This window comes from Callorhinus ursinus, unplaced genomic scaffold (genome assembly GCF_003265705.2).
Source record: "Callorhinus ursinus isolate GAN/ISIS: 27379988/994484 unplaced genomic scaffold, GSC_fseal_2.0 scaffold1, whole genome shotgun sequence".
In the NCBI taxonomy this organism is placed as follows: domain Eukaryota; kingdom Metazoa; phylum Chordata; class Mammalia; order Carnivora; family Otariidae; genus Callorhinus; species Callorhinus ursinus.
In genome coordinates, this window is record NW_027397063.1 from 31,079,004 (window position 1) to 31,106,041 (window position 27,038).

A 27,038-nucleotide genomic window follows, 5' to 3' on the forward strand; every position below is an offset into this window, starting at 1 on the left:
AGCAGGTCAAATGAGATTCTTGGAGACTTAGGACATCTCAGGATCATCATACGTTCCCAAAAAAGGAAGCAAAACAATTAAATGGTAGTTGATTAGCCCCAGAGAAAACACACTTCAGCTAGGAAGAATCTGCACCAGATGTCCTGCTCTCCACCCCCGAGTGCTTGTCTGACATAAATACTACATAGCCCTTTAGATTCCAAGGCACTATAATAACCACGTGAAATGTTTGAAATAACAACAGAAATTCCCTTCGTATGCAATTATTTAAGTGAAGGAAGATGAATCCTCCACAAATGACCATTGTAAACATGCAATAAGCCTTGCTACATTAAATACTCCCAGGTTACAGGGCTTATGAAAGAATATGTTGAAATCTACTAATTGTGGTGGTAGAATAATGCTCCCTTCAAAAAAATACTCACATTCTAATCTCTAGAACCTGTGAATATGTTACCTTACATTGAAGTACTTTGCAGATGTAATTAAATTAAGAACCTTGAGATGAGGAGACTATGCAGCAGGCTCAATGTAATTACAAAGGTCTTTAAACATGTGAGAGAGGCGCAAAAGAGAGGATCAGAGTCATGCTATGTGAGAAAGACTTGACCAGTGGCTAAATGGCTTAGAAGATAGAGGAAGGGGGCCATTAGTCAAGGACTCTAGATGCTTGCAACAGGAAGGAAAGAGATTCTCCCTTAGAGCATCCAGAAGGAATGCAGCGGACACTTTGATTGTAGCCTGAGAGCAGTGCCGAATGTCTGACCTACAGGGTGGTTAAGATAATACATTTGTGTTGTTTGAAGCCATTAAGTTTGTGGTAATTTTTACAGCAGCCATAGAAAAGTCATAACACTAGTCTAGTTTAAATATAGCAAACAGTTAAGAATGCCAAATTATTTCACCTGATATGTTGGAAGGCCTACTGATTTAAACACTTATTTCTAGACTTTAGCACTTCTAAATGATTCATTTAAGAAGAAAGTAGAGTCCATTGTAGGAAAACTCTAGCTTCCTTCAAAAATAGAAGGTCTTGAAATTTTCCTTTCCAGGTGCAGTTCTTCAGTGAATTGTTAGGAAAGGGTTTCTCTGTTGTTTTTTTTTTTTTCCATAATAGTTATAGCAAGTTCTGTATCCAACAAGTGTAAAAACAAAGCAACAAAATGCACTTCTCATAAAGAGTCAGATGATAATTTTAGAAGCATTGTACTAAAAAATTCATTCTCAAGCTTCCTGCTGTTATATAATTAACAGAGCCTATTTCACTTGCTCTTCCATTATAAACACTTGTTTTATAACCCACTCCTCACTGTAACAACTAAATTCCTTGGCCTTAGAAATTAACCTCATAAAAACAAACAAACAAACAAAACACTAAGATGTTTTAATTTCCAAAGATATTTATAAATTGCTTAATTGGATAAGAACAAAACAGAGCTTTAGCTAATTGTCAAGAAATGCAGACCAAACCAAAATGCTACATTAAAAATATAAACATTAAATTCACATTAAATTATTTATTGAACAAATTGAAGATAACATTGTTTGTACTACAAAGTCCTCCACCATCTTTTATCACTGACACATAGTTATGCGACCTGTATTTGAAGAGTGAACAGAAATATGAAAATGTCTCTCTCCCGAACCCCAAGAAAAACAGAAAAAAAATTAAGATTTTATATTTAGCTTGTAAAGCCAAAAGTTTTATGAATTTCGTAAATTAAGACTGACAACATAGGCAAGATTAATTAATTTGTCTCTGGAAATGTAAAATTAAGATAGCATAAAATTGCTCATAAAACTAGTAAGTCTGGAATTTTATTGTATTTCAATGTTGTAGGATAATATTTCTATTAATAGTTTTCAGTTTACCTAATCAAGTGACAAATATAAAGTCTTCCACACTATGTTTTATAAAAGTATTTCACCTTACCTAGATTTATATGATAAAAACAAATTAATCCATGTTTTCCCTTTCAATATATGCACTTTAAAATGGTACAAAGAATTCTCATGAAAACACTTCCCTATACTGTATATCCAGAAAAATGTATGGAATAGTCTTTTTAAATCATATATAATATCCAAGATTGTAAATATCCTAAGAAATTAAATCATGTGTGTAAATAATCATTATTTTTTGCCCTAGCCACAGCATAAAAAAATGTACATCTTTATTAGTATAAAGAGATATCATTAGAAAAGTTCACATCTTATGCATACACCAAAGAAACCCCTAAAGAATCTTATATTCTAAAGGAGTTATTCTTATGTCAAAATTTAGTAGTCCAGAAATTGTTAAAAAGAAAGCTAATTGACAGTAACCTGACCTTTTCTGGAAGGTATCGTTTACTTATATAATGGAATTGGTAAATTACACTTAATTCAATTAGTATTTCTTTAAAAGGAGATTCAGATAAATTTATTGGATCTAATTAATTTGCAATTTCAAGTGAACACTAGTTTGATCAATTATTTGAAACTATACAAATATTTTTCAAACAAACAAAAAAAGCATAATGGACAATAAAGGAAGTAAGAAAATCAAGATATTTTAATAATAATGGCTATTTCTATATTTTGGAAAAGTGTATAGGATGAAATTCCCAGAGAGCACTAAAAGAAAAAAGCCTGCTGAAAAATTCTGAAAGTCTGTTCTGTGCCCAATGTCCATGACCAAGTTACCAAGGTAATTAACATTTTAAAGCTCTTGAAACTGAGGTTTCCCTGCAGGGCCCACCATACCCCAAACTTCAATTATCCACTTTTGTGTAGTTTATCTATTTGTCTTCCACATACATTTTTGAACTAAAAGTATAACCTGATTTTTCTAAAATGACTTTAATAAGAGTTTTAATACCTTAACAAAAGAGTTAAAGAGCTCTTAGGCCCTGTTTTTGCAGAATAAATTTTAATTTCTCAAAAAGCCTTAAACTTTCTGAAAGATGTGTCTTTTACCCTGGAGGAAGAAAACACAAAACGAATTGAAACTGGGTCCTAAAGATCCTGTACATGAAAATCAGCAGGCTGATTTCAGTCTTGGTCTCATACAGTTTCTGCTTTTCTGCTGTCCTTATGTCTGCTATGAAGGTGATCAATCACAGGGATTCTAACTGCCATCAATACTCCTTTGTAACTGCAATGGTTCAAGTGAACTCTTTCCATCTTCAATAACTGACACAGCGTCAACATCTGCTTCCAATAAAATTGTTTCTTTTTTTCTCAAGCAGAGTAAATCTGCTAAGATTGTAAAGGGATTTTTTTCCCTCCCCTTTTCATGCAAACGATTTTTTTTCCACCATATTTTGCAATTTTTCCTCAAGGCAAGTAAAATAAAATGAATAACTTCAAAAGAGAGATTTTTATTCCAGGTGCTAAGGAAGCCCAAAATAGAACTGAAAAAATATAAACTTTGGTGATTTAGTAAAGATGTTGCCTTAATTTGGGAGAAAATAATACATAGGATCGTGGGTGAAGAAAATTTTGGAAATGTAAGAAAACTCACAGTTGGACCTACATACCACTAAAAGGTTAATTTATTTTCCCTCATAAATGACACACTAAAGTAACAGATATAATTAAGAAATTTACATTTTGTCTTCAACAAATAGTGGACAAGATTCTCTTGCAACAATTTGTTATGAAAAAGCAGGCATATATCTATTTGATCGCTGCAAAAATGGATATGGAAAGTTTAAATAAGGGACATCCGGAGCTCAATTTTATGACCTACTTACTTAATTGACAGTGGTACCTCTTATTTATTGAACATCTACTATGCGACAGATATGATTGATGATAGATAGACAGATACGATTTCCACACTTCACAGCCTGCCGGTTAGGTACTATTATCTCATTTTACTCATAAGATAAATAAACCTCAAACCACACATATCTAATTGTGGCCAAGCCAGAATTCAGACAATGACCTAATGCACAAGTCAATACTCTCTTCCATTAATTCATTCTGCTTCTCTATTCATCCCTCAGTCAACACTCCGATATATAAACTTTCCTTTTCCACCACTTAACGCCACTGCCCCATTGACTTAATTTGGCAAATATTATGTAACAAAGGGACACTCAGTAAGAAACAGAATTTAGTTTCTTGAAATATAGTTTCTGATTGCAACTTTAAATGACAAATAGAACATTAAACTAGATAGCAAATGCAAAAACTAGATAGATCCTACCCTATTCTGCAGGTCCTAGAATAGGAATAGGAAATATGATTTGCAAAATAAATAATGAGCTCTTCAAGGGCATGTTTTATGCCAGTGCCTAGAATTTGTGTTTTTTTTTAAGTTTTTATAAAGTTAAAAGAATTAATTCCTTAAATTATTTGCAACCCACTGGTTCTCATTTGCAAAATGTAGAGCAACCCTGGCCATTTTTGCTTAAAATAATAATGTAAATAATTTTAAGAGAACAGAGAAAGAAAAAAAAATACAGATGAAACTTAGGAGGGGACAGTTAACCTTCTTAAGAAGAAACATTGTTTTTTAAAATATTTAGAGGTTCTTTTCAAATAAACAGTGAGAGACAAAATAGCCTGTTGAGATCTTACTTATCACTATTATGTTGTTCCTTAACTCATGTTAGTTTAGTGGTCGAAGCCTAGATTAAATGTCAAATAAATGAGATGATTTAATAGGGTCTAGCTCATTAGAAACCTTGAAGGAAGTCTAATTTTTAAAATAGTCAAAGGTGGAATGGTTCCAAATGAATGCGGGAGGAAGTTGGTAGGCCTCTGTAAAGCAGGTTAGAAGCCTCTAAGTTCAATAGCATCATTTTGATGTGAGAAGAGCAGACCTAGAGAGTGATAGCATTTTCAACTTAAAATAAATTCAGAATATCATGCTAAATTACAACTCATCCTCTTTTATAACTTCTGGTGGTAAAGGTAATATGATCATAACAAGGGGATACCAGGCAAAAAACACAACAAAACAAAACAAAACCAAGGGGATGCCAGACAATTATAGAGACATGCACTCTCTTTTTACTTAGACTTTGATCCATTCCTTGTCTGTGCAAGGATCTAACCCTTGTAGTATGTCAACAATGCCTTTTCTCAACAGGAGACCTCACTTACAAATCTTTCCTGGATACAGCAGAATTCAGGCCCCCAGCTTTTCTTGGGCCCCAGAGCCAAGGAACCTTTCATATATAGTTACCAGGAGTGGCACAGAACACAGTCCAAATTCAGGGTGTAGCTATTCAGTTGTCTCTCTCTCCTTGAATTCAATTCAGTGGAGAATAAGGAGAGGAGCAGAGAGTGAATTCTTTTCTTCTCCCTTAATTGGGAAAATCCAATTGAATGATCTGAATGAGTTGGAGTACAACGCTGTTCTAAGAGAAACTGCAAAGGAAGTTAATAGGTTCCAGGGGAACAGGAGGAAAATAAATAATCCCCAGTGAGTCATCCCATGGGAACTGCCGAATACTTGTCTTTGAAAACTCAGGAGGACACAAGAGGAAACCAATTTTATAGAGTCATTTAACTTCATGCTCCACAGATTGGGCAAAGTACATACAACCGTAACAAGTCAAATTATAGATCAAAATATAGATAATTTAACCAAGCCACTCCCTAGAAATCTAAGTTCATATCATTTGTAAGTAGAAAATTCCTTAGGTTTTGACCTCACATTAGGTAAAAATATGCATATTGCATTAAGGAGAGTCTGGTTAAGAAGAAGCAACTTATGATAAGAATACAAGAGAGTGTATAATAGATTTATAACTCACCAGAGGCACCAGGAAAGAAAACTAATGCAAAAAAGAGAGATAAGAGAACTATTTTAAATTATCTGTAAGAACCCTGCCTAGCTGAGCAGAGGTTATGCTGTTCTTATAGCTAAAATGTTTATGCACAAGATATACACAGTTTAAAATGGAAAGTGGTATTTCACGAAACACTCTATTTCGTATGGGTGAAGACCAGGAGGGGGCACATTTGAGAAACTTTTACCAAACAAAAATTTCTATATAACACTAACTTTTTAATGTGACCCATCTCTGGAAGCAGCTATATGAGAATGGACTTTGCATCAAAAATCCTTAAGATATTAACTGCTACTTTCATAACCGTAATCTTTTCCTAACAAGGTCTTAATGATAACTCCAACTTCACCTTATTTAGATCCTGAGGGCCATGCCAAGTTGAATCCTGAGCATTCAAGGATAAATTTCAAAGAATAAATAGTCAATTTGTTACCCCAATTTAAGTAATTGTGGCATAAATTCCAATTTAAATTTCATTTTGCTCTAAAAAGTTTTCTTAAAAGAGTTCAATCAGCTAGGACCAGATTTAAACAACCAAGAAAGTCTTGAAAACCCCATGTTTGAAATATTACATATATAATATATTATTTTTCAATTTACAATGATGAGTAACATTATTAGAAATAGCCATTGAATTAAAGGCTTTGTGACACGTCTAGTACCTTCCCAGATATTATCCCTTCAAACCATCTCTCGGAAAAAAACGATCCACTTAAAATATGACCTTAAAAATTGCCATGATTGCATAATTAGAAACAAGGAAACTAAGCCACTGGCAATCAAAGGTAGCATGGGTAAATGCACTTTTTTTTCCCAGTAGTTGGATATAAACTGGTTCCATTTGTCAAAGTTGGATGGGCTAGAAAGACAACTACATACGCTAGGCAAACTCTCCCTCTGATTGAAAGTTTCTGCAAAACTTAGTCAACCTCCAAGTACTCTTTGGGACAAATCGAAGTAATGAAATATCCTTTCTTTAGTGTGGTCATTAAAAAACTTCCTTTTCAAGCTATGCATATAACTCAAAGCTAGGTGAGCTAGCATGGAATTAAATCTTCACCGAGATTTAATGTAAAACAATACTATATTGGCTTGGCTATGGTGCTACTTTTGTAAAAAAGGAGAAACTATCAAACACTTGAGGTAACCTAGAAAGCACAGAGGATATCACAGACATCTGAAAGACAAGCCTTTTCAACATTTTTGCCAGTGCTTCTCTGAGAGCAAGTTCTTTAAACAGAACTTAACAATTTTTACAATATTAAAAAAAATACATCCCTCAAAAATAGCCCATCAATGCTAAATCAAACTTTCTGTATTTCTACAAAAATAGAGACACATAGAGCTACAAAATTGTATTCCTGAAAGAATGAGCATTTTCATTTGTGGTTCATCTTTTCCTGACAAGGTGGTTGGTTCAAAAAGGGGGGAAAAAATCAAAAGGAAACAAAAATTAAACCATGTATCCATAAAAGCAAGACAAAAAAAGAGAGTTGCACAGTTGGCAAAGGCTCAGATGAGGGGAAAAAACAAACAAAAATGCTTTTCTTCAATGTCTAGGACCCACTGGGCTTTCTCAAGAAAAGGCTCCCAACCAAAGTCAGCTGGCTGATACTTCCTCTTCTCCTTGCATGTCTATTGTGTCCCACTGCAGAATGGAAAATCCTGGCAGCATCTTTCCCAGTGGGCCCACGGAGTCACACTCCAACCTGACTTGCTAATACTGTGTTTCAGTACCATGGTGATTCCTTGCTCTTGTCTTGATGCTGTAGACCTGGGAAAGGTGACAGTGAGAAAAACAAAAAGCTTTAATACAGGAAGCACTCGAAAGTGGGCATAATCTACAAGGCATTGGATATAGAAGCCAAAAAGACAATCTAGGCCACGGTGGGGTACGGCCTAAGGATGACCTGATCTCTAAAAAAATTCCATGCTTGAGCTCACAGTTTTCAAAAAGCCAACCAACACAGCAGTTGACAGAAATGCTAGACTAGCACAGTGCTACTTGTACAGTAGAAATTCTCCTTCTTCTTCTTCTTCTTCTTCTTCTTCTTCTTCTTCTTCTTCTTCTTCTTCGGTACAGTAGAAATTCCTTACTGCAGTTTTTATTTTCTTGGAGTATGAGTGATAATAAATAAAATAAAATAATAGATACAGAACCTTTTTAGTTCTAATTCCAAAAGGAGCTGATATTTGGAGAAAACAAGTTAACCAATCTTTGGGGCACTTCAGTTAATACTTTTCCGCAATAAAAATGATTCTTTTGAACTAAAAGAGTGAGTAAATTCTGGTGCTATTTTGAAATGTAGTCCATAGTGGTATTGCTATCCAATACGGTGAGCAATTAGACACGTTTTAAAAACTGGATCTGATAGTGTCAGTAAGATAGACATAGCCGGTTCATAGCTAATAGCACAAAATATTACGTTCATAAATGTACATATTTTTTCGCATCTTCCTCCAGAAAATATTTAAGATGGCTTATGAAAATCTATACTTCATAGCAAGAAAATAAAATTTACAGATAAGGCTTTAAAAATAGTGACCAAAGGAAAATAAGTGAACATGTATGAGTTCCAACTCAAAACTAAAGTGATCAAGAAGTTTATCAAACAGGAAACAGAAAAATATGACTCTGATTTGGTTCCAATACAGTCAGTTGACTGATTTCTGATGAGGACAATTAGCATAGCACCTTCAGCTTATCCCCACTTGAAGTCACTTACCTCAGTTTCCTCTATTTTTGGCATAATCGTTTGGAAGAAGAAAGACAAGGTAATGATTAAAACCAAACACCAAAACATGAAGGAAGGTTACTGCATGAGTGGGTAGAAAGGCAGCGTGATTGCCGCTGTGCGGGTGCTCAGATCACAGGATGTTTTCTTGATCCTTGATCTGAAACTGTTGTAAGTCTGGGCTGCATGTCAGAAATGGAATGGTTAAATGAGCCAGTAGGGTTTTAAATTATAATTTTTACTAAAACAGCTGCAGTGATTTCATTTCTTGTCCCTCCAACTTGTCAAAGAATTTTAAAAACAATGGATGTCATTACAAAACAGACACAATTAGTCAGTCATTAATGGGAGACGTTAAGACAATCTACAAAAAGACTACATAAAGGGAGAGAAGACAAACAGAAAAAGACAAAGAAGCACCCCATAGAACCACAAGTCACTATCTATATCCTACAGCACTTGCATACTGGGAAAAAAGCAACACTTTCTGAAAAAAGATTAGTTCCATCTTATTTTTTTTTCTCATAAGACTAGTATTATGTTTAGATACAGAGTCAACAGTTTTCCTTTCAAGAAAAGAGGAGGAGGAGGAACAGGAGGAAGAGGGGCAGGAAGACGTAAAAGGATTGGGGGCGTACTCATTCACTCTAAATTTGCTCTACTCATTTTCAAATGATTTTGTGGTTAGAATAATTTGCAACCTGACACAGTCTCTGTTTGGTGACTCTTATAATCTAAACCACCTTAACTGACAATCTGCTGACGGCATAAATATTTTTTTCACTATTGAAACGTCTCATCTTCTGTATGACTCAGTATTTCCACACTTGAAGACCCCATCAATCTACAGAATGTCAGCACAGCAAGTCATGAATAGTGTTGGAATCATCAAGTGGTTTGAGTGCCTGTTTTTCCCCTCTTACATAAAGGCAATGCCTAGTTTGCTTTGCAAAGACATATGACTCCTTCAAAATCATGTTAGCCTTTTTCTGCAGACAACCATTGCATGACTTACCATAGCTCTACATTTTCCAACCAGAATAACAGAGGGCATTCTCTCCTTATAACTCCATTTCTTCATGGTTTTTATTTCCAAGTCTTTGCATTAGAGTAATGCAATTCATCTATGGCCTAAAAAATCAACTCGTCTACGGCCTCAAATGCATTAAATATCTACTGTGGTCCTTGTGGCTTAGCCGCTTCTTGGTGATGGTACATTCTATCAAACCTTCGCTTTAATTACCAGGTATTTCAAAAGATCCATAAAATTCAGTAGACATAAGTAAAATACAAGAAAATGAACAACCACAAACAAAATACCCTACTACTAATAAGATGCAACAGAGAAGTGGTGCTAGGATTTTTCTTGTTAGACAATCGATGAGGATAGATCAGGATATTTAAGAGTCGTCTGGTACATTTAGTTTTCTCAGCAAGGATCAAAGAGGACAAAATCATTGACTTCTTATCTGTATGTGGTCTACACACATTTAGGGTTTCCCTAGCTCCTCTTACCAGAACACAAAATCTACTCTGTCTCTCAATTTCCTAACTCAAACCTCTAGGAAATTGGTTCATAACATATGCTGAAATCTCCCAACTGGCTCTCTGAAATCACCCATGTTTATCTTCTTGATATCAGTAACTAAGTTTTAATTTTATTGTTTAGTTTGTAAGATTTTTAGTAGATGAGAAAATAAACATCATAAAAATGGCAGTGAACATTTTCTTACAGCTAAATACGACAGGCACTGTGTGAAGTGCTTTTCATGAAATATTTCATTTAATGTTTCCAACCATGCTACAATAACATTTATTTTACAAATGAGAAAATTGAGACTAAGAGAAATTATGAAACTATTAAGTGGTAGAGCTAGGCTTGAAAACAAGGTGGTCTGATGTCAGAGTCAAAGGTCTCAACCACAGTGTATGTGGCTTGCCCCCATTTGGACCATATTTGTCAGAGACTATGTAACTAAACTATACTACCCACAATTCCCCAAGTCAAAATCTTTTCATTAAATCAATTTGAGGAAAAAAATAATACATTTTTTTATATTCCTTTTTACACTGTTTAGAAATCACCTGACAACAGAACCAGTATCAGAGTTAACAACAGGGCTTTTTTAGTAACCTTTTTAAACTATATATCTGTAATTTTTTTTCTAAGATGCAGTAATTGATTACACAGTAGTTTATTATACTTCAGATGAAGACTGCTTTAGTTGTGTAATAGGATAGTCCACGTTGACTGATATGTTTTTGATATATAACCCTCCCCACTGCCACAAAAAGAACCCTTCCCCAGTGTGAACACTGAAGGCGCAGGGTGGCCATTTGGATCATGAGGTGGTTTTCAGAAATGGGACCAGAGAACAAAGACATCCGACTGTTGGCTTCAGTGTTTGAGAGTCTGGGATTCAGTTAGGAGAAAAGCTTAAATGGAAGTGCAAGCCCACAGATCCAGTTCCTCAATTCAATTCCAACACCACTAACACCTGACCACCAAAAGAAAAAGAAACAAAACAAAACAAAACAAAACCCAGACTTAAGAGAGCAAAGGAAGGAAGTATGAACACAGAAAAGAAGTGTAAACTAATTAGAAGCAGGAGAGAAGTCCTGGTCGAGGGACGAAGATTGTAAGAGAATTATCCTTTAAAATTTGAAGTATTTGATTCCCTAACAAGACATCACAACTCATTTTCTCACTTTCTAGCTGAAATTTTTAGGGGGCAACAGCTTCAGAGGTTCACCTTTTTTTTTTTTTAAGATTTATTTATTTGGAGGTGGGGAGGGGCAGAGGGAGAAAGAAAACCAAGCGAACTCCGCACTCAGAGAGGAGCGGGGCTCCATCCCACAACCCTGAGATCAGGACCTGAGCCCTAACCAAGAGTCAGACGCTCAACCAACTGCGCCACCCAGGAGCCCCAGAGGTTCATCTCTTACAAAAGGCTCTGGGAATAAGGAAGTAGAGATGGCAACAGGGTGTATCTAAGGATGAAAGATCTGGACACTTCCTGCTCTTGTTTCCCTCCACTCTTAGGTGTCTTGTAAAAAGATCTTAGGTTTCCGTGGGACCCCCAAAAAAGATACAAGAGTGAGCTCAGAGAAAATGTTGGCGGGCCTGCTCGTATGTCCAATGGCTACAATGTGGGTACCCCACAGCAGAAGAAATGGCACCAGTCACCCCAACTGAGAATGTTGGAGGGATCACAATTGCTAGAGGCTGAACCTGACTTAAATGGGTCATCACTTGGGGGAGCACTCTACAGAGAATGCACTGAGTAACAGAGGAGAGGGGGGTAGGTTTGAAAAGAAAGGCCAGGATAGGAAGGAAATGACAAAATCATGAAGCAAGGAGCAACCACTTAATCGACAGTTTCTGTGCTACAATGATTCTAGGAATACAGAGGCAAACCCAAGGAGAGGGTGAGGAAGGAATCTGAGAAGACGTTTCAACTCTAAACTGGACATTGTACTAAATAGAGCAATGGAGATACCATTAAGTTGGACTAAGAGTACTCAGAATTAACAAGGTTAAGTTTTCTACTATTGGGTAGAAATAAATAATAATTTAGGTTACTGAAAAACTACACTCTGGCACATCTGAGTTTTAGGGAATGTTTGATTTTCAGAGTCATATCCATTAGGAAAGCATGTCCTGCTTCTAAGTCAGCATAATCACTTGACAACACCACTGACTATAGCTCTTAAGTAAGTTGAACATGCTTCCAATTAATTTTATTGCTGTAGATAAAAGAGGTAATGTGGTAACCATACACTGGGGAACATGCTGCTGATAAAAAAGAAGAAAACATAAGAACATAAAACCTTGAAGTGTGGGTAGAATATTTTACAACCTGAAAGTCAAGAAATACTTAGATGCATAAATATAAATTCTTCATTTCATAGATACTAAGAGTCTAGAAACTCTTTAGGATCAAAATTCTTGCCATTAGACTAAAAGAAGCTGGTAGCTTATTCCTACATTAAAAAAAAAAAAAGAATCCCCTGCTTCATCCCTGCTTTAATAAAGGTAAGTCATATTTATTAAAGTATAAGTATATACAACACTGTGTTGGATACTATATCAAAATATCCAACCTTAACCAACAATTTGACATCTAGCACTGAAACATTGACAAATGATCACAAAGTGATGCAAGAGACAGTTATATTATCTTCTCCTACTTTATAAAATTATCATTGGTAATGATCATACAACTGCATTTGTTTGTCTGAGCCCCAGGGCAATCAGTTTAAATGCTAGTTAAGAATTTCTAAATAAGATCTACGTGGGGATAGCACCTTAACACTAAGTAGGAGAAACAAAAAAGGAAGGAAACACAAAGTGGGGGAAAAAATAAGAGTGAGAGCTACCCAATTCAGGAACTATGATTTCGTTTTAGGTAAATATTTAAAACAGTTTAACCACCATGGACACCCATGGATACCTCCCTTCATTCTTTTTTAAAAACATATTTTTTTTTTCAAATTTTGAAACATCAGAGATTTCTTGCTTAATTTCAATTTACAAGGGATTTAGAAAGTATAAGTTCTACCTAACATCCCCTGTCACCACAGAACTCACTGAGTATACTTTAGATGTACATACATAGTCATACACTATTTATACTGTGCTATACCATGCTTGTTTCACCAGCAATATTATCTTGGAAAACCTTTTATTCCATGTCAGTACATGCACATGAACCCTTCTGGAAGGATGTAGAATATTTATTCTACCCTGCAGTGTAAATTACCCCATTCTCTATAGATGTACATCATTTGGATACACACATGTGTACAAATATACTTGTTACTTATATGAACATTTTGATACATAAGACAATTTCCTGAAAATATGTTTATATAATTGCTAAACCTCAGCATATATGTACACTTATATTTGCATATTTCGTTGTGAGTGCTAAATGTTTCAGCAAGTTTGTACATATATTCATATCATTTTCATTACTTATTATAGATTAAAAGTATCTAATTCAATTTGCATTTCCTTTCACATTAGTGAAGGTAAACATTCTGTGATTATGGCATTTCTTCCTCTGTGTTTTATCTTTGGCCAATTTTCTGTGCATTTAAGAGAGCAATTTCCTCATTAGTTTCTAAGTGCTTTTTGTATAGTAGGTACATAAAGATTATTTTTCTCATATTTTACAAATATTTCAGTCAGTTCGATGAGCACTAAGCATCTTCATAGTACTTCAGCGTTGGACAATAATTCTTTTTAAAGTCATCACAAACAAAATGTACTCTTGAACCAGGCCAAAGATTAAATTTATTATGACACTTGAATTACAATTACCTTCTTATCATTACAACCCTTGCACACTAAAACAATGGTAAGAGATACTTAACTATGGCAGTGAAATAATTTATTAGCAGAGGGATGTCTTTCTGTGTATAAAGATGTTTTCTCGAGGCACATTTAGAAGTGACTTAAAAATTTCCGTGTAGTAGTACTGTCAGAAACAATGAGGTGAAAACTGTCCAAACAGGCCAAAATATCTTTAAATTCAGATTCAAAAGACAAGTAGAAATGGAAAACCCACGGAACCTCGTAGACCATAATTTACTGTGTTTTTGTCAGAAGCACAGCACCTGCACACCTGAGGCAACCATTGCAGGTGGCAAGCGGGTCAGTGGCCAGGTGTTTCCCGCTGCTCCTGTTTTCCCAGCCCCAGACAGCAAGCTCCCCTGGCAGCCTGCCTGCCCTCTCACCTCCTTCCTCCCTCCGAAACCACAAACCCTCCTGTGTGTACAATAGCCATCCATTGCCTTTGGCCACGTCCACTTCCTCAGACGTGTGCAGGTTAAAATGGCCAGCTAGCAAGGGAAACTGGCAAGTACTCAAACCCTCAGGATACGGAGTTACAAATCTGAACCAGTCATTTAACAATGGACTTTGTGGACAAATATAAAATACAAATAACAAGAGTTGGGTAGTTTTGGATCATAGTGGCAATTTGCTGTGCTCAAAATTTGAATATCAATTCGATTACCCCTTAGGTGAGAGAAACTGGGGACCAGGAGGTAGGGTATGTAATATAGACACTGCTCACCAATTCCAAAAGCAGATATAGACAACAAAACAAAACTTTGAAGACAGAGACAAAGAATAAAGGAAAGGGGGAGTGGGGAAGAGTGAAATGAAATACGCTCAGTAATTTCTTCTACAGACTTTCTCCCAGAACTAGAGAGGAGCAAGACCAAAAAATGCTTGGATCACTTATTGTAACTGAAACCACAAGTTATAATACTCTCAAGAGATTCTAACTATCCAGACATCTGTTGGATAACAAATGCAGCCAAACATGCATCTTTAAAGAGGTTTCTAGGTTATGCAGTGACAGCTTTATGATCCAGAAAATAGATAATCCAACCAGAGGAAGAGCTAATCTGGATTCATTGCTTACCCATAAAAACATAATTAGGGACACAACACCAACATAGGAAACACCGTACCTAGGAGGATGAGTTATTTAAAGTCTCCAAATTTTTTAAAAATTACTTCAAAGCTGCAGAAATACAAATGCATTTTTCTACCCATTTGATTTAAGGAACCAATCTCTCCATTAGAGTAAAACATATTGGAAAATACTTGGTAAGAATGAGATATGTTGCATATCAATCAATTCTACATTGACGTCAGTAATTTCTCATCTTAACCTATATGTGATATAAACACAAGCTTGTTCTGACATTTTCCAGAAGAGATTGTCCAATCCAAGCAAACATAAACAAGGCCTCAAAGATTCTGAAGATGCCGAGCATCACCTGACACTGCTCAAGCAAAGCAACCATGAAAATAAGCATTATAACACATGCTTATAGTTGACAAAAATTATGAAGGTAAATACACAGTATATCAGGCTGTATGCAAACAAAGAATGGCATATTTTGCCCCTAGCAGTCTCTCATAAGACTTTTTTTGGTCATCTTTTTGCCAAGGAATTCACAACATGTTGGCCACAGACAACTGTTTGTGAAATCTTATATTGTTGATAAACAGAACAATAAGAGAAGAGTTAGTCTCAAAGGGAATAAAAAGAATCTGTAAATTCTGCAGGCCATATAGAATTTTTGTATATAATCTTTGCACCCTATTTGAAAACTGATGTGAATCTGTCTGGGAATGAGAGTCTGAAACAGATTTCTTCATTCGAGCTGTTTCTTTTAGATGTATCCCTACATGTGATATGATATGAGCAAAGCGTTACTTGAAAAGATAATTTGTGAATATAAAACACACTGACCCTGAAACAGGACTTTTAATGCTTTGAGTGGTTCTCCATTCAGAGTCACACTAGAACATCCTGGGAGGTTTTTTTTTTTTTTTTTTCAACCTCTACATCTCCCCTCTCAGACGAACACATACGTTTCTCTCGGGAAGACATGGTGTAGTTTGAAAAAGTACCCCACTCCCAACCATAACTAGTTGATGAGGTCTCCATTAAGAAAACAGTCAAAAGATGATGGCATTGCCTAGTTTTGCTTTCAGTTCTGAGGAAAATATTTCAGAAAGCAAGAGATACTACCCAATTTATATAGCAATAAATAGAAACTTGTTTACAAAATTAATACTGCAGTGGAAAAATGAATCAGTTTTTAGTTCACAACTTTTAAAGATTAGCATGTATTAATGGAGTTAGGTGAGTCTAATTATATGTAGTCTAATTGCCTCATTCTGCACCTAAAATTTCCTTTGATCTTTCTGAGTGATGAGAACAAATATCTCAACAATACTTAAATCCAAGGGGATAGGATCAATTCTTTAGTACCCTCTCATTCCACAAGGCAGAGTGTTATAGACAGGAAAACAAAAAAAACTTGTTTAAAAATGTCTTGAAGATGCACATCCTGATACTCTTTCAAATCCTTTTCTTTTTGATTCTTTATTATACTTCTCCCCCTGTCTGCCCAACCAATACAAAAGCACCCACTTTTCACTGTATGGCCTATGCCAGCAAACAGCAGTATTGGGAAATTTGCCTGTAGCCAATATCAAAACTATTCTTTAAAAAAAAAAAAAAAGATTTTATTTATTTATTTTAGAGAGAGAGAGAAAGACAGAGAGAGAACAGGGGGAAGGGGCAGAGGGAGAGTGAGACAGAAACCCAAGCAGACCACACACTGAGCATGGAGCCTGAGGCAAGGCTCGATCACATGACCCCGAGATGAGACCTGGGCCAAAATCAAGAGCCCGATGCTCAATGGAGTGTGCACCCCAGGCACCCCATCTCACAGCTATTCTTCAAGAACAGAAGCAAATTAAGGTAGAGTCAGGGAGTGACAGAGGCATTCAAGGCTTGCATCTCAATTATTCATGATGTCTCCCATCTCCAGTGTGAATTTCATTTTCTGCTTGAAATGCTATGTATTTAATAAGAATAATGAGAGCTTTAGTTCTCCCTCATGTGCACTATCTAGGAAACACAACCAGGTGCAGTAGTTCCCAGGAATCTCCCAGTTGCAAGAGAGTAAGAAGCATCATCTCCATTCTGCATCTAACGAAGAGGAGGAATGCACAGGTTATGAGACTTGCTCAACAAAATACAGCTAAGTGGTGATGTGGGTCTTGGACTTTATTTTTTGGTCCTCTGCTTTTCCCATACATACCTCTAGACACACATTTCTACCTGTCGGCAAAGATTAAAGTTCTTTGGACTGACCACCATTTTTATGAGCCCCTAAGTGACTGGAGGGGAGGGGTTAGTAAATTATTAATAAGATCAATCTTTCTCATCTCTTCTTGCCTCTTTCTCTTTTACACACACACACACACACACTCACACACATCATTATTTGTATTCTTATGCAAATGATCCTGAAACATTTGGAACCCTCTCAGAAGGCTCCTGCACTTGCTTCATAAAGTAGGAGGAGGATCTATGAGACAAATCCCCATGCTTTGGGCATTGTGACATTATGGCACCATTCAGTGGTGGAAGGCCTGGAAGACAGCATGGACAAGGTCTACATGGCTCTGGGAGAGCAGGGGAAATTCATTAAGGCTCCTCAGAATCCAGCCATGGATACTTGAAACTGACAGCAGTGCTCTGGAATGCATTTCTCCCTCTGATTCACCATCCAGTTACTTTTCATGCAGATCTCACTCTCTGGCTGGGATCTCCTGGCATTTTGCATGCATTTCAAAGATGGTTTCCATTACCCTTCTGGTCACAAAATTGTCATTCTGGACATGTGCCCTATACAACTAACACCATTCAGGAGTGTGTAAATATTTTAACATAACTTTGATGGCTTTTTTTTTCTCTCAGTGGGAAAGAGGATTATGACATATGCCAAAGAAAAAGAAAAAGGTTTGCAGAAAGTGTTAAGCAATTAGTTGTTAATTACTAGAGTCTTTATTGTTACCAAATCATAAACTCTAAAAAAGTCTAGAGAAAGTATAGTTCAAAAAACATCCTGACATATACATTTTTTTAAAATCTGCAACTATTGTTTCGTGACATCTTAACTCTCCTAATTTAGATGATGTCCTCAAGGTAAGTATCCAGAAATCTGTAAATTTTTATTGAATAGCATAATTACCACTGAAAAATCACATAGTCTCAGGGCTGGCTTCCATATCATATGCCATTTAAAATGTCTACCTGCTGAAATCAAATGATTAGAAGTAAGCTTCTGTGTTTATCCTATTTTAAAACATGATTACAGCAAATTTCCTAAATTCCCTCATCACTTACAAAAATTACTAACACTGTCAGGAAAGGCTTCAATAAGTCCCTAACACCACAGCCTCCAGAATTCAGACAACTAATATATATGCTCCATGAGAAGGCGTGAAGAGAAAAGGAAAGAAACTGTTTTTAGTTGAGCACCAACCATATGTGTTACTTTGATGTCCTTTCTTCTCTAGAATAAAAACTACCTTAGTGCTTTAATAATTTATATAAATCATTCTATCCTTTCAATTATTACTGTAGCTTTCTGATGATTTCTGTCCAAACTTACCACATTTCTCGCTCATTATAAAGCCCAGAACTGGAGCATTATGAAATCAAACAAATACACAAGTGCACTGGGTTGGTAACTATTAGTTTCCTATGGTCTGTTTTTTGCAAATGTGTATGTTTAGAGAGAGAAATGATTTCCAAGAGGTCAATGGATATAAAGCTCAATGATTTGTATCCCTTTGATATCCCCAGTGAAATTCAAAAATTAGAAACATTTTACAAGGGGATGTTAAAATAGTTTAGCATGGTTATTTTTGAGAACTTTCATGCAATCACAATCTTTGTTGCCCAGGCTTGTCAGCTCCAGACCACTTACAAGAAAGCGCAGGTCTTGAGATGTGATCTAGAGAGATGGCAAAGTTACAGGTTGAATGGAAAAACAAGTGGCAACTTGATGTCCATCTCTCTTTCATGGAGAGAAACTGCCTCTCTATTTGCTGCTCTAGTTCACTAGCCACTTTCCATCCTGATTTCTATTTCCTGTGTTTGATAAAATAGAGATACAGATGTTTCTCCTCATGGACTGCAGCGTAAAGCATCCACATAGTATTGAACAAGACTGACCACCTGTTCTTAACAACTGAAGTCATTTGATTAGCCTATTTCAAAAGGAACACTATATAACAATTTTGAGCAATAATACCTTACATGGCTTTAAAATACAATTTTTGCCTTTTGTGAATGAGGTCCCTTTCACAAAATATTCAGGTTAGAGGATTCAAATTAAATACATTTTGTAAAATGTAGTTTATAGGCCTTATACCATACAAAATTTCAAAAAAACATGTAGGTTGATTCTTTCATAACATTATCAGACACCAAGTGTCTGTGGAGAGAAAAAAATAGATAAAAAGGACATTTGATTACTCCTAACTTCCCCATTGGTGCTCAGTGCTCCGTATCCATTATCAAAATTTAAGTTCTCAAAGAATGTTGTCCAGACTTCTTAACAGAGTAATTCTATTCACAGGTTAATCAAGGCTATTATTATGAAAGTCTCTTCAGAAATAATTCCGTTTATGCCTTAACATCTGAGGGAATACTAGAAACGTAGTTTCTTCTACCTATGGAAAATTTCACAGCCTGTATCCAGCAAGTTATTTTAAGATCTAGTGGCTATTGTAGTTTTGCTTTTCTGCCTAACAAGGGTCAATGTCCCATCCCGTAATACATATTCTTGATTTCACTCAATAACTGAAGATATGCTCATTACTGAGAGATAAACCAGATACTGTTTAATATCCACCTATAATCATAGTTTGGGGCAGAATCATATAATAATTTCCTTATCAAATCTACTACTTATGCAAATGTATGGCTAATGCTTATATGACAAATTTTTTAAGAAGCCAGAAGATACATCAACATATATTTAGATCCAGATTTCCCAAACCTGTGTTATAGTAGAGAATGTTGTTTTGTTTTGTTTTTAAAGATTTTATTTATTTATTCATGAGAGACAGAGAGAGAGAAAGAGAAGCAGAGGGAGAAGCAGGCTCCCAAGGAGCAGGGAGCCCAGTGCAGGACTCAATCCCAGGACCCTGGGATCATGACCTGAGCCGAAGGCAGACGCTTAACCATCTGAGCCACCCAGGCGCCCCTGTTTTGTTTTGTTTTCTAATGTTAGGCTACTTAATGTTTTCTAATGTTAGGCTACTTAATGTTCACAAAAAGAAACCATTTATGCATATTTTATATTGAGTGATTATGGCATTCCTCAAAGTAAAAAAATAGATAAATAAATTTGTAACAAAATTGTAGCTAAAATAACACGAAAAATCCTAAGAAAAATAAATCTGTGGCTCTGCTGATGAAAACAATCTCAAGCCATGAGCAGCTTGTGTTTATAGAGAAGAAATCATACCACAAAGCATGACCCTTTTTCCTTTTGGTAAATTTAAATATAGTGATGAAGTGAAACTTATAAATAAAATCAACTTTGTATTTCAGTAAAAAGGCCTCATGAACAAATCTTTACTTGCAAAATTAATTCAAACTGGTTGGGATGAATTACATTGTATATTTTACATTAAGTAAATTATTGGCCATAACAAGAAATAAGAATGACAGCATTTCAGTGAAATGAATTGTATGGTTATGGCCACTGAAAGGTGAATACTAGAACAGAATTTACTTAATATCATTGTAAAATATCTTAGCATAATAGAGATAGATCTTATTTATATGTGCATATCTAATAATAAGATAAAATCAGGAAATATAGAAGTACATAAAATAAAAAGTAAAGTTCTCTCTCAACCCCATAATTTCACCCCTAGGTACATACCCAAAAGAATTGAGAGCATCAGTTCACAGAAATACCAGTACATGAGTGTTCATAACAGCATCATTAGTATTAGCCAGAAAGTAGGAACAAATCAAGGAATGAATGGATAAATAAAATGTGCTATATTCATACAATAGAATAGTATCTACTCCTAAAAAGGAATGAAGTTCTGATACATGCTACATGGATTAACCTAGAAAACACAGGCTAAGTGAAAGAAAGAAGATATAAAAGGCCACATACTGTATGACTACATTCATATGAAATGTCCAAAGTAGAAAAATCCATGGAGACAGAAAGTAGATTAATGGTTGCCAGGGCACAGGAAGAAGGAATATATATTGGGGATATATTTTATATTTCTAAGATATAAGGATTTCTTGTTGAGGTGATGGGAATGTTCTGGAATTAGTGGGGATGGCTGCACAACATCATGAACGTACTAAAACCACTGAATGGTACACTTTAAAATCGTAAAGCATACGATATGTAAAACATAGCTCATATGTATGTGTGTGTGTGTGTGTGTGTATATATATATACATATATATATATATATATATAAAGATTTACTTATTTATTTGAGAGAGAGAAAGAGCACGGTGGGCAGGGGCAGAGGGAGAGAATCCCAAGCAGACTCCATGCCCAGAGCAGAGCCCAATGGGGGGCTCGATCCCACAACCCTGAGATTATGACCCAAGCCAAAATTAAAAGTCAGAGGCTTAACTGACTGAGCCACCCTGGTACCCCTCAATAATATATTTTTTAAAGATTTAATTTAAGTAATCTCTACCCCCAACATGGGGCTCAAACTCACAATCCCAAGATCAACAGTCACAGGCTCCACCGACTGAGCCAGCCAGGTGCCCCATCAATAATATATTTTTAAAGCTACAAAAAGTAGGGGTCTGATCACCTTCCCTTGAAAGCTAAAATTTATAGAGTACCTATTATATGCAGAGCACACTGGTAAATGTTTTACTTCATTAATTCATTTAATCCTCAATACAACCCAATGAAGCATCTTTTAAAGATAAGGAATTTGAGGCACCAAGGGGGTTAAGTAATTTGCACAATGTCCTGCAGCTACTAAGTGATAGAGCAGGGCTTATAAAACCAGGCAGTCTGGCTTCAAAGCTCAGGCCACACACTAATTGCCAGGAGCAATGACCATTAAAAGTTGTGATATACGCTTCCAGATAATTTTTATTGAGGGAGTGCAGGCACACACATGCATATGTGTGGGTGTAGACAGATAAGAGTGATACATATGGAACTATACTAGAGGCCAGCAAACTCTAGCCCACAGGCCAAATCATGCTCACTTTTGTTTATATATAGCCCATGAGCTAAGAGTAGAAGGATGGGATTTATATTTTTACATGACTGAGAAAGAAGGGAATACAAAAAGAAGAGTAGCATTTCATGACACATGAAAAGCATTTCATGATAAATAAAATTCAAATCTCAGTGTCCATCAGTGAAGTTTTATTGGGACACAGACATCTTCATTTATCTAAGTGTTGTCTGTGGCCATAAACACTACTCTATAAAAGCAGAGTTGAATAGTGGCAACAGAGATAGTGATCCTGCAAAGCACTGAATATTTCTACCAGGCCCTTTATAGAAAACGTTTGCTGACTCTTGGATTATACCATACATGATACTCTAAAACTTTCTTTGTCACTAAGCATTATATCATTTTGAACCTTCCAGATTTCCTTAATTTCTTTACATGGCTGCGAAAAAAATGCACCTAAAATTATTAAACCTTTCCCCTACTGATGAAAATGTCATATCCTTCACCAAAATGCTCTCAACATGGTTGGATTAATTTATTTGCCTCCTAATGGAATGTGAAAATGACCTACATTTTGGTGGCCTTGGTATCTCCACGTCTAGCAGTTTCAGACCTGTATCACCTGAATACAAGCTCTTCCCTCCACTGTTCAGTAGCCACCAGTGTTGATGCTGAGTCCTGAGCTAAGCCACTGTTTTGGGACTACCTGGTCTGTCAACTTTGCATAGCCTGTATACAGAGGAGCCCAGCTCACATTCTTTTCAACTATCCTACCTTCCTGGCTTGGGCATATGACACAGAAACTTCTGTTCTTTTAAAGTAGTTAGAAAAGTGGAAGGGTAGCTACTATTTTTAGTTCCCTACAGTGGATACTGCGGTGGGCCATCAGATCCCTCCCCATTACATGTTGAGACTTGGGAATTGCCTCAGCGGAATAAAGTCACCTTGCCTGATGTCAAGTCCCCTTTCCAGAGAAACACATCCAGTAACTGATCAATGCAGATGTATAAAAGCCCATCCACCGTGACCTAAAGTAGGACAATTAAAAAGTACCACCCCAACTCCAGAGCTCCTTATAGAATCCACTAAGGCTCAGTTGAACATAATCATAGTGAGACTTCTCTTGCCCAATTCTCTCATTGCGCAAAGATGTTTCCCTGAGAACTCTACCCCATAAATTGTCTACAATCAAATCTGCATCTTAGAGTCTGTTTCCCGGGGGAAACTGACCTAAAACACTCCTCTCTAACTCTTCCCAGAGAAAGAGAGATGTGACATTTGATAGGACTTCTGAGTTTAGGAGAAGAAAAGGAATACATATGGCTCAGCCCCTCCCCCAGTCTCTCTTTTGGGCCAGCACCCATGCAGAGAGGTGCACGCTCCTCCTGCCTCTGTCCTTTGCAAGGTAGGCACACCAGGTTCATGCCTCAGACCGTGCTTTTTAAGGCAAATCTGGGCAACCATCAATCTCTTTTCACAGTAAGGAGGCTTTAAACTATGTGACAAGGAAGAGGTCTAAGGAAATCTTCTCTGAAGGCTAGATTTCTTCTAGGGTTGAATCTCCCAGAATCTAACCTTAGGGGAAGATACTAGAAGTCCAATTGTGGGAGTAAACCGAATCGAGGATCTCCAATTCAGCCTGATCAATGATTATGCCAATGATGTGAGCTTTATCTGCTTTATTCCTTGAGTCTTTGTTTTCTCAGTTGGATCAAAACTACGGGACAGAGGTGAATCTATCATCATCCTAAACCACACTGACAAAGAGTAGCACTATGTATTTCCAATAGGTAAACCTTCATTCCTTATTATCAACAGTCTAATTTAATAGGCTTAATAGTCAAATTTACCTATATTTACAGGGAGATGGTACCCCAGCAACTTCTTAGATTTGGGGTAGGTTTTAGTTCAAATCCAACTTGGGCATTTTAGATTTAAAAAGTAGTTTTCAAATAGGAAAACTGAGCTTTGTTTCCTTCTTGTTAATGAATCTAGGTACATCCAGCGCAGATTTAGTTTAAGAATTAAAAGCAATAATATAAATAAAGTGCCTCTGGCAATACCTGATATGTAGGTACTCAATAAATGTTAATTCACAGCTCAGTGAGTATTAAGAACTACTTATATTAGACCCACATGGGTCCACTGCAGGTTTTTCAAAAAGAACAAAAATCCTCTCTCCTCCACTTCCAAAAAGCAGGATGCCTTTTCTTCCTGAGAAGATTATTTCAAGTCAAAATTCTGAACTATGAGTAGCTGAATAAAGCTCCCACCAAAAATAAGAAGGAGTGCAAAAATAGGTAGCAGATGACAGAGAAGTAGATGCAGAGAGCAACAGGCAGTCATGTCCCTTGTCCCCTTTACGTTACGGAAAGCACAGTATATAGACCGAATGTCTGTGACCCTCCCAAAGTTCATATGTTAAATGTTAACCTCCAAAGTGATGGTATGAGGAGGCAGGACGTGCTTAAGGAAGTGATTAGGTCATGAAAGCAGAGCCTTCTTCAGTGGGATTAGTGCCCTTATAAAAGAGAGCCCAGAGAATTCCCTTGTCTCTTCCACCAGCTGAGGACACACTGAGAAGACAGTGTCCATGAAGCAGCAAGTTGACCCTCACCAGACCCTGAACGTGTCGGCACCTTGCTCTCGGACTTTCCAGCCTCCAGCACTGTGAGAACTAAATGTGTGTCATTTAAGTCACCCAGGGTATGGTATTCTGTTATATTAGCCCTGACTGACTAAGAAAGGAGAGAATATTTCCTAAGCCTGCTAAGAGCGCTGTTAGCTCTGGCCACACAGGTACCCCAGAAGTGAGATAGGGAAGAGCTTCCAAAGACTGGCCACCCGTGATGGCAGGTACCAAACTGGGACTCTAATCCCATCCGGTCCCAGGCATCAAACCACGTAAGAACTGCCTTCATCCTGCGTAGTATGTGGCAAAGAAAGGAAGTGTGTAGTGATTAGCCCCATCATGTTCTCTTCTCGTAGAGAGAGAGAATCAAGTACCCCGATAGTTTGTTTAGAAAAGCAGCTTAAACCCAGGGACTTAATAAGATGCTGAAACGGGTGAGTTTAAACAAAAAGCAACACTGGGAAGCCCAGCGGAGAACCAATTACCCAAAATAAGAATGTTCACTTATGTCAGGGTGAATGCAACTAATGATTACTCTGGGGAGTCGTCTACTATGAACGAGCATTCAGGTGAAAGACCTTGCACACTAAGAATAAAACTAAGGAAAACTAGAAAAATTAAGAAAACAATGAGCTTCTTTAAACTTCTGGGAAGAAAACCCTAATATGTCACAAAGTATTCCAGGAAAAGAACCTGGGATTGGAGGTGGAGGTGGGTGACTTTGGCATGTAAACTCTGGGGATGTAACCAATGACTTGATTTGTATTTGAGACTCTGATGCCTCTGATTTTTGTGAACTCAAACCATTAATACTATTAACATGAGTAGTCTGATCTAAAAACCAAGATCAAACATTTAACACCATGACCTTCAGAACTAGTGAATTCCAGAGAGGAGCCGAATGCTCTGTGAAGAAACATTTACCCTACCAATTTTATCAAAATCTGTTGAATACACACTTTAGAGTAGTCTTTTAAGTCTCATGCCATTTAAAACAGAGAGAGAGAGAAAGAGAGGGAGGGGGAGAAGGTAAAGGAAGGGAAGGGGAAGGGAAGGAAGACAAGGGAAATCTATTCCTTTAAAATATGTTCCTTAATTCTTTTCCAAAAGACCATGATTATATTCCATGGGTTATATTCCAGAAAGAAGTTTTATAAATCCTAAGTAAGACCTGACAAAAGGAGAGAAGGTAAAATTACCGAAGCACACTACTTCTGAATTCTATTCGGCGCTATACATGGTATAGAGCACAGGGACAGGGGAGATTTAAGGAATGTGTTTAATTCTTTGTAAACATGAGGTGGTAGAGATTCTCATTCAAAGGGACAGATTACTAGTTTAAGAAATGGGAGAAAAGTTCTGACACCTTCCTCAAGCTAGTCACCCATTTTCTGTAGGAGTGCCGGAATTATTGCAAAGTGCTTAGTTCTATAAACGTATTGTCAATGCTAAGTTTTACATAGAAAAGAACAAATATTTCAAAGTATTTAAAAACATCCTCCGCATTTTTATATGTATGTCTTTACTCTTCCTTCTTTTTACGGAAAGGAGGAAATTTCCCAGCTCACCTGTTTCAAACCCCACACTTGGCACTAAGTCCACGGTTCCATGAAAGGCTCCGGCCCACGCTGAGGTAGCAGTGGTGACTGTAGTCGGATCTGTCTTTGTGATGTCACACTGGGGAGCAGGTATCCTGGCCGTGCGCACTGACGGCATCAGCAGGGGCCCGTAGGATGGATCCAGGGCAGAGCCAGCAGAAGGGTGGTGGTGGTGGTGATGATGGCGGTGGTGCATGTGGGCATGGGGGTGGTGGTGCCGCATGTACACGTCATGCATGTGGCTGTAGGATGGGCTCACCTGAGATGCCAAAGGGTAGTGCCAGGACTCGGAGGCGGGAGGGGGAGGGGCCGGGCCAGTCTGATGCAGCCCATGTCCCGGCCAGGGGCTGGGGTCGGCTCCGGGAAAGGTGCCAGGGGGTGCAGTGACCTGGAAGTCAGGATGAACACCCCCCAAGCAGGGTGCAGATGGGGGCTGGTAAGAGCTGGTCCAAAAGGAAGTCGGGAAACTACTCCGCTGGCTTGAGAGAGCTGAGCTGTCTGAGAAGACAGAAAAATTATTTACATAAGATTCAGTTCTAGGATAGACTTGCCTCTACTTGTCCCATATTTTACAAGCAGGCTAATTAGTATGCACTCTTTCCTCCCCAGAGGTAAATGGATTCCAGGTAAGTCTTTGAGATCCCATACCAAGGCAATGCACATGGTTCAAGGTGCTGAATGAGTGCCCACCCCCAC

At 37.1% G+C, this 27,038-nt stretch overlaps 1 protein-coding gene across 5 annotated transcripts in view; it reads right to left on the minus strand.

Annotated features, from left to right (window-relative positions):
* Positions 1-1,502: 1,502 nt before the first annotated feature.
* VGLL3 (vestigial like family member 3) overlaps positions 1,503-27,038 on the minus strand; it is a 156,909-nt gene continuing 131,373 nt past the window's right edge. For all 5 annotated transcript variants that reach the window (XM_073892111.1, XM_073892102.1, XM_025868326.2 and 2 more), the window contains exons 3-4: positions 26,313-26,840; positions 1,503-7,563 (exon numbers count right to left, since the gene is read on the minus strand). In XM_073892111.1, the coding sequence (XP_073748212.1) occupies positions 7,520-7,563; positions 26,313-26,840 (572 nt within the window). In that variant the 3' untranslated portion in view covers positions 1,503-7,519. The remainder of the gene's footprint in view (positions 7,564-26,312; positions 26,841-27,038) is intronic.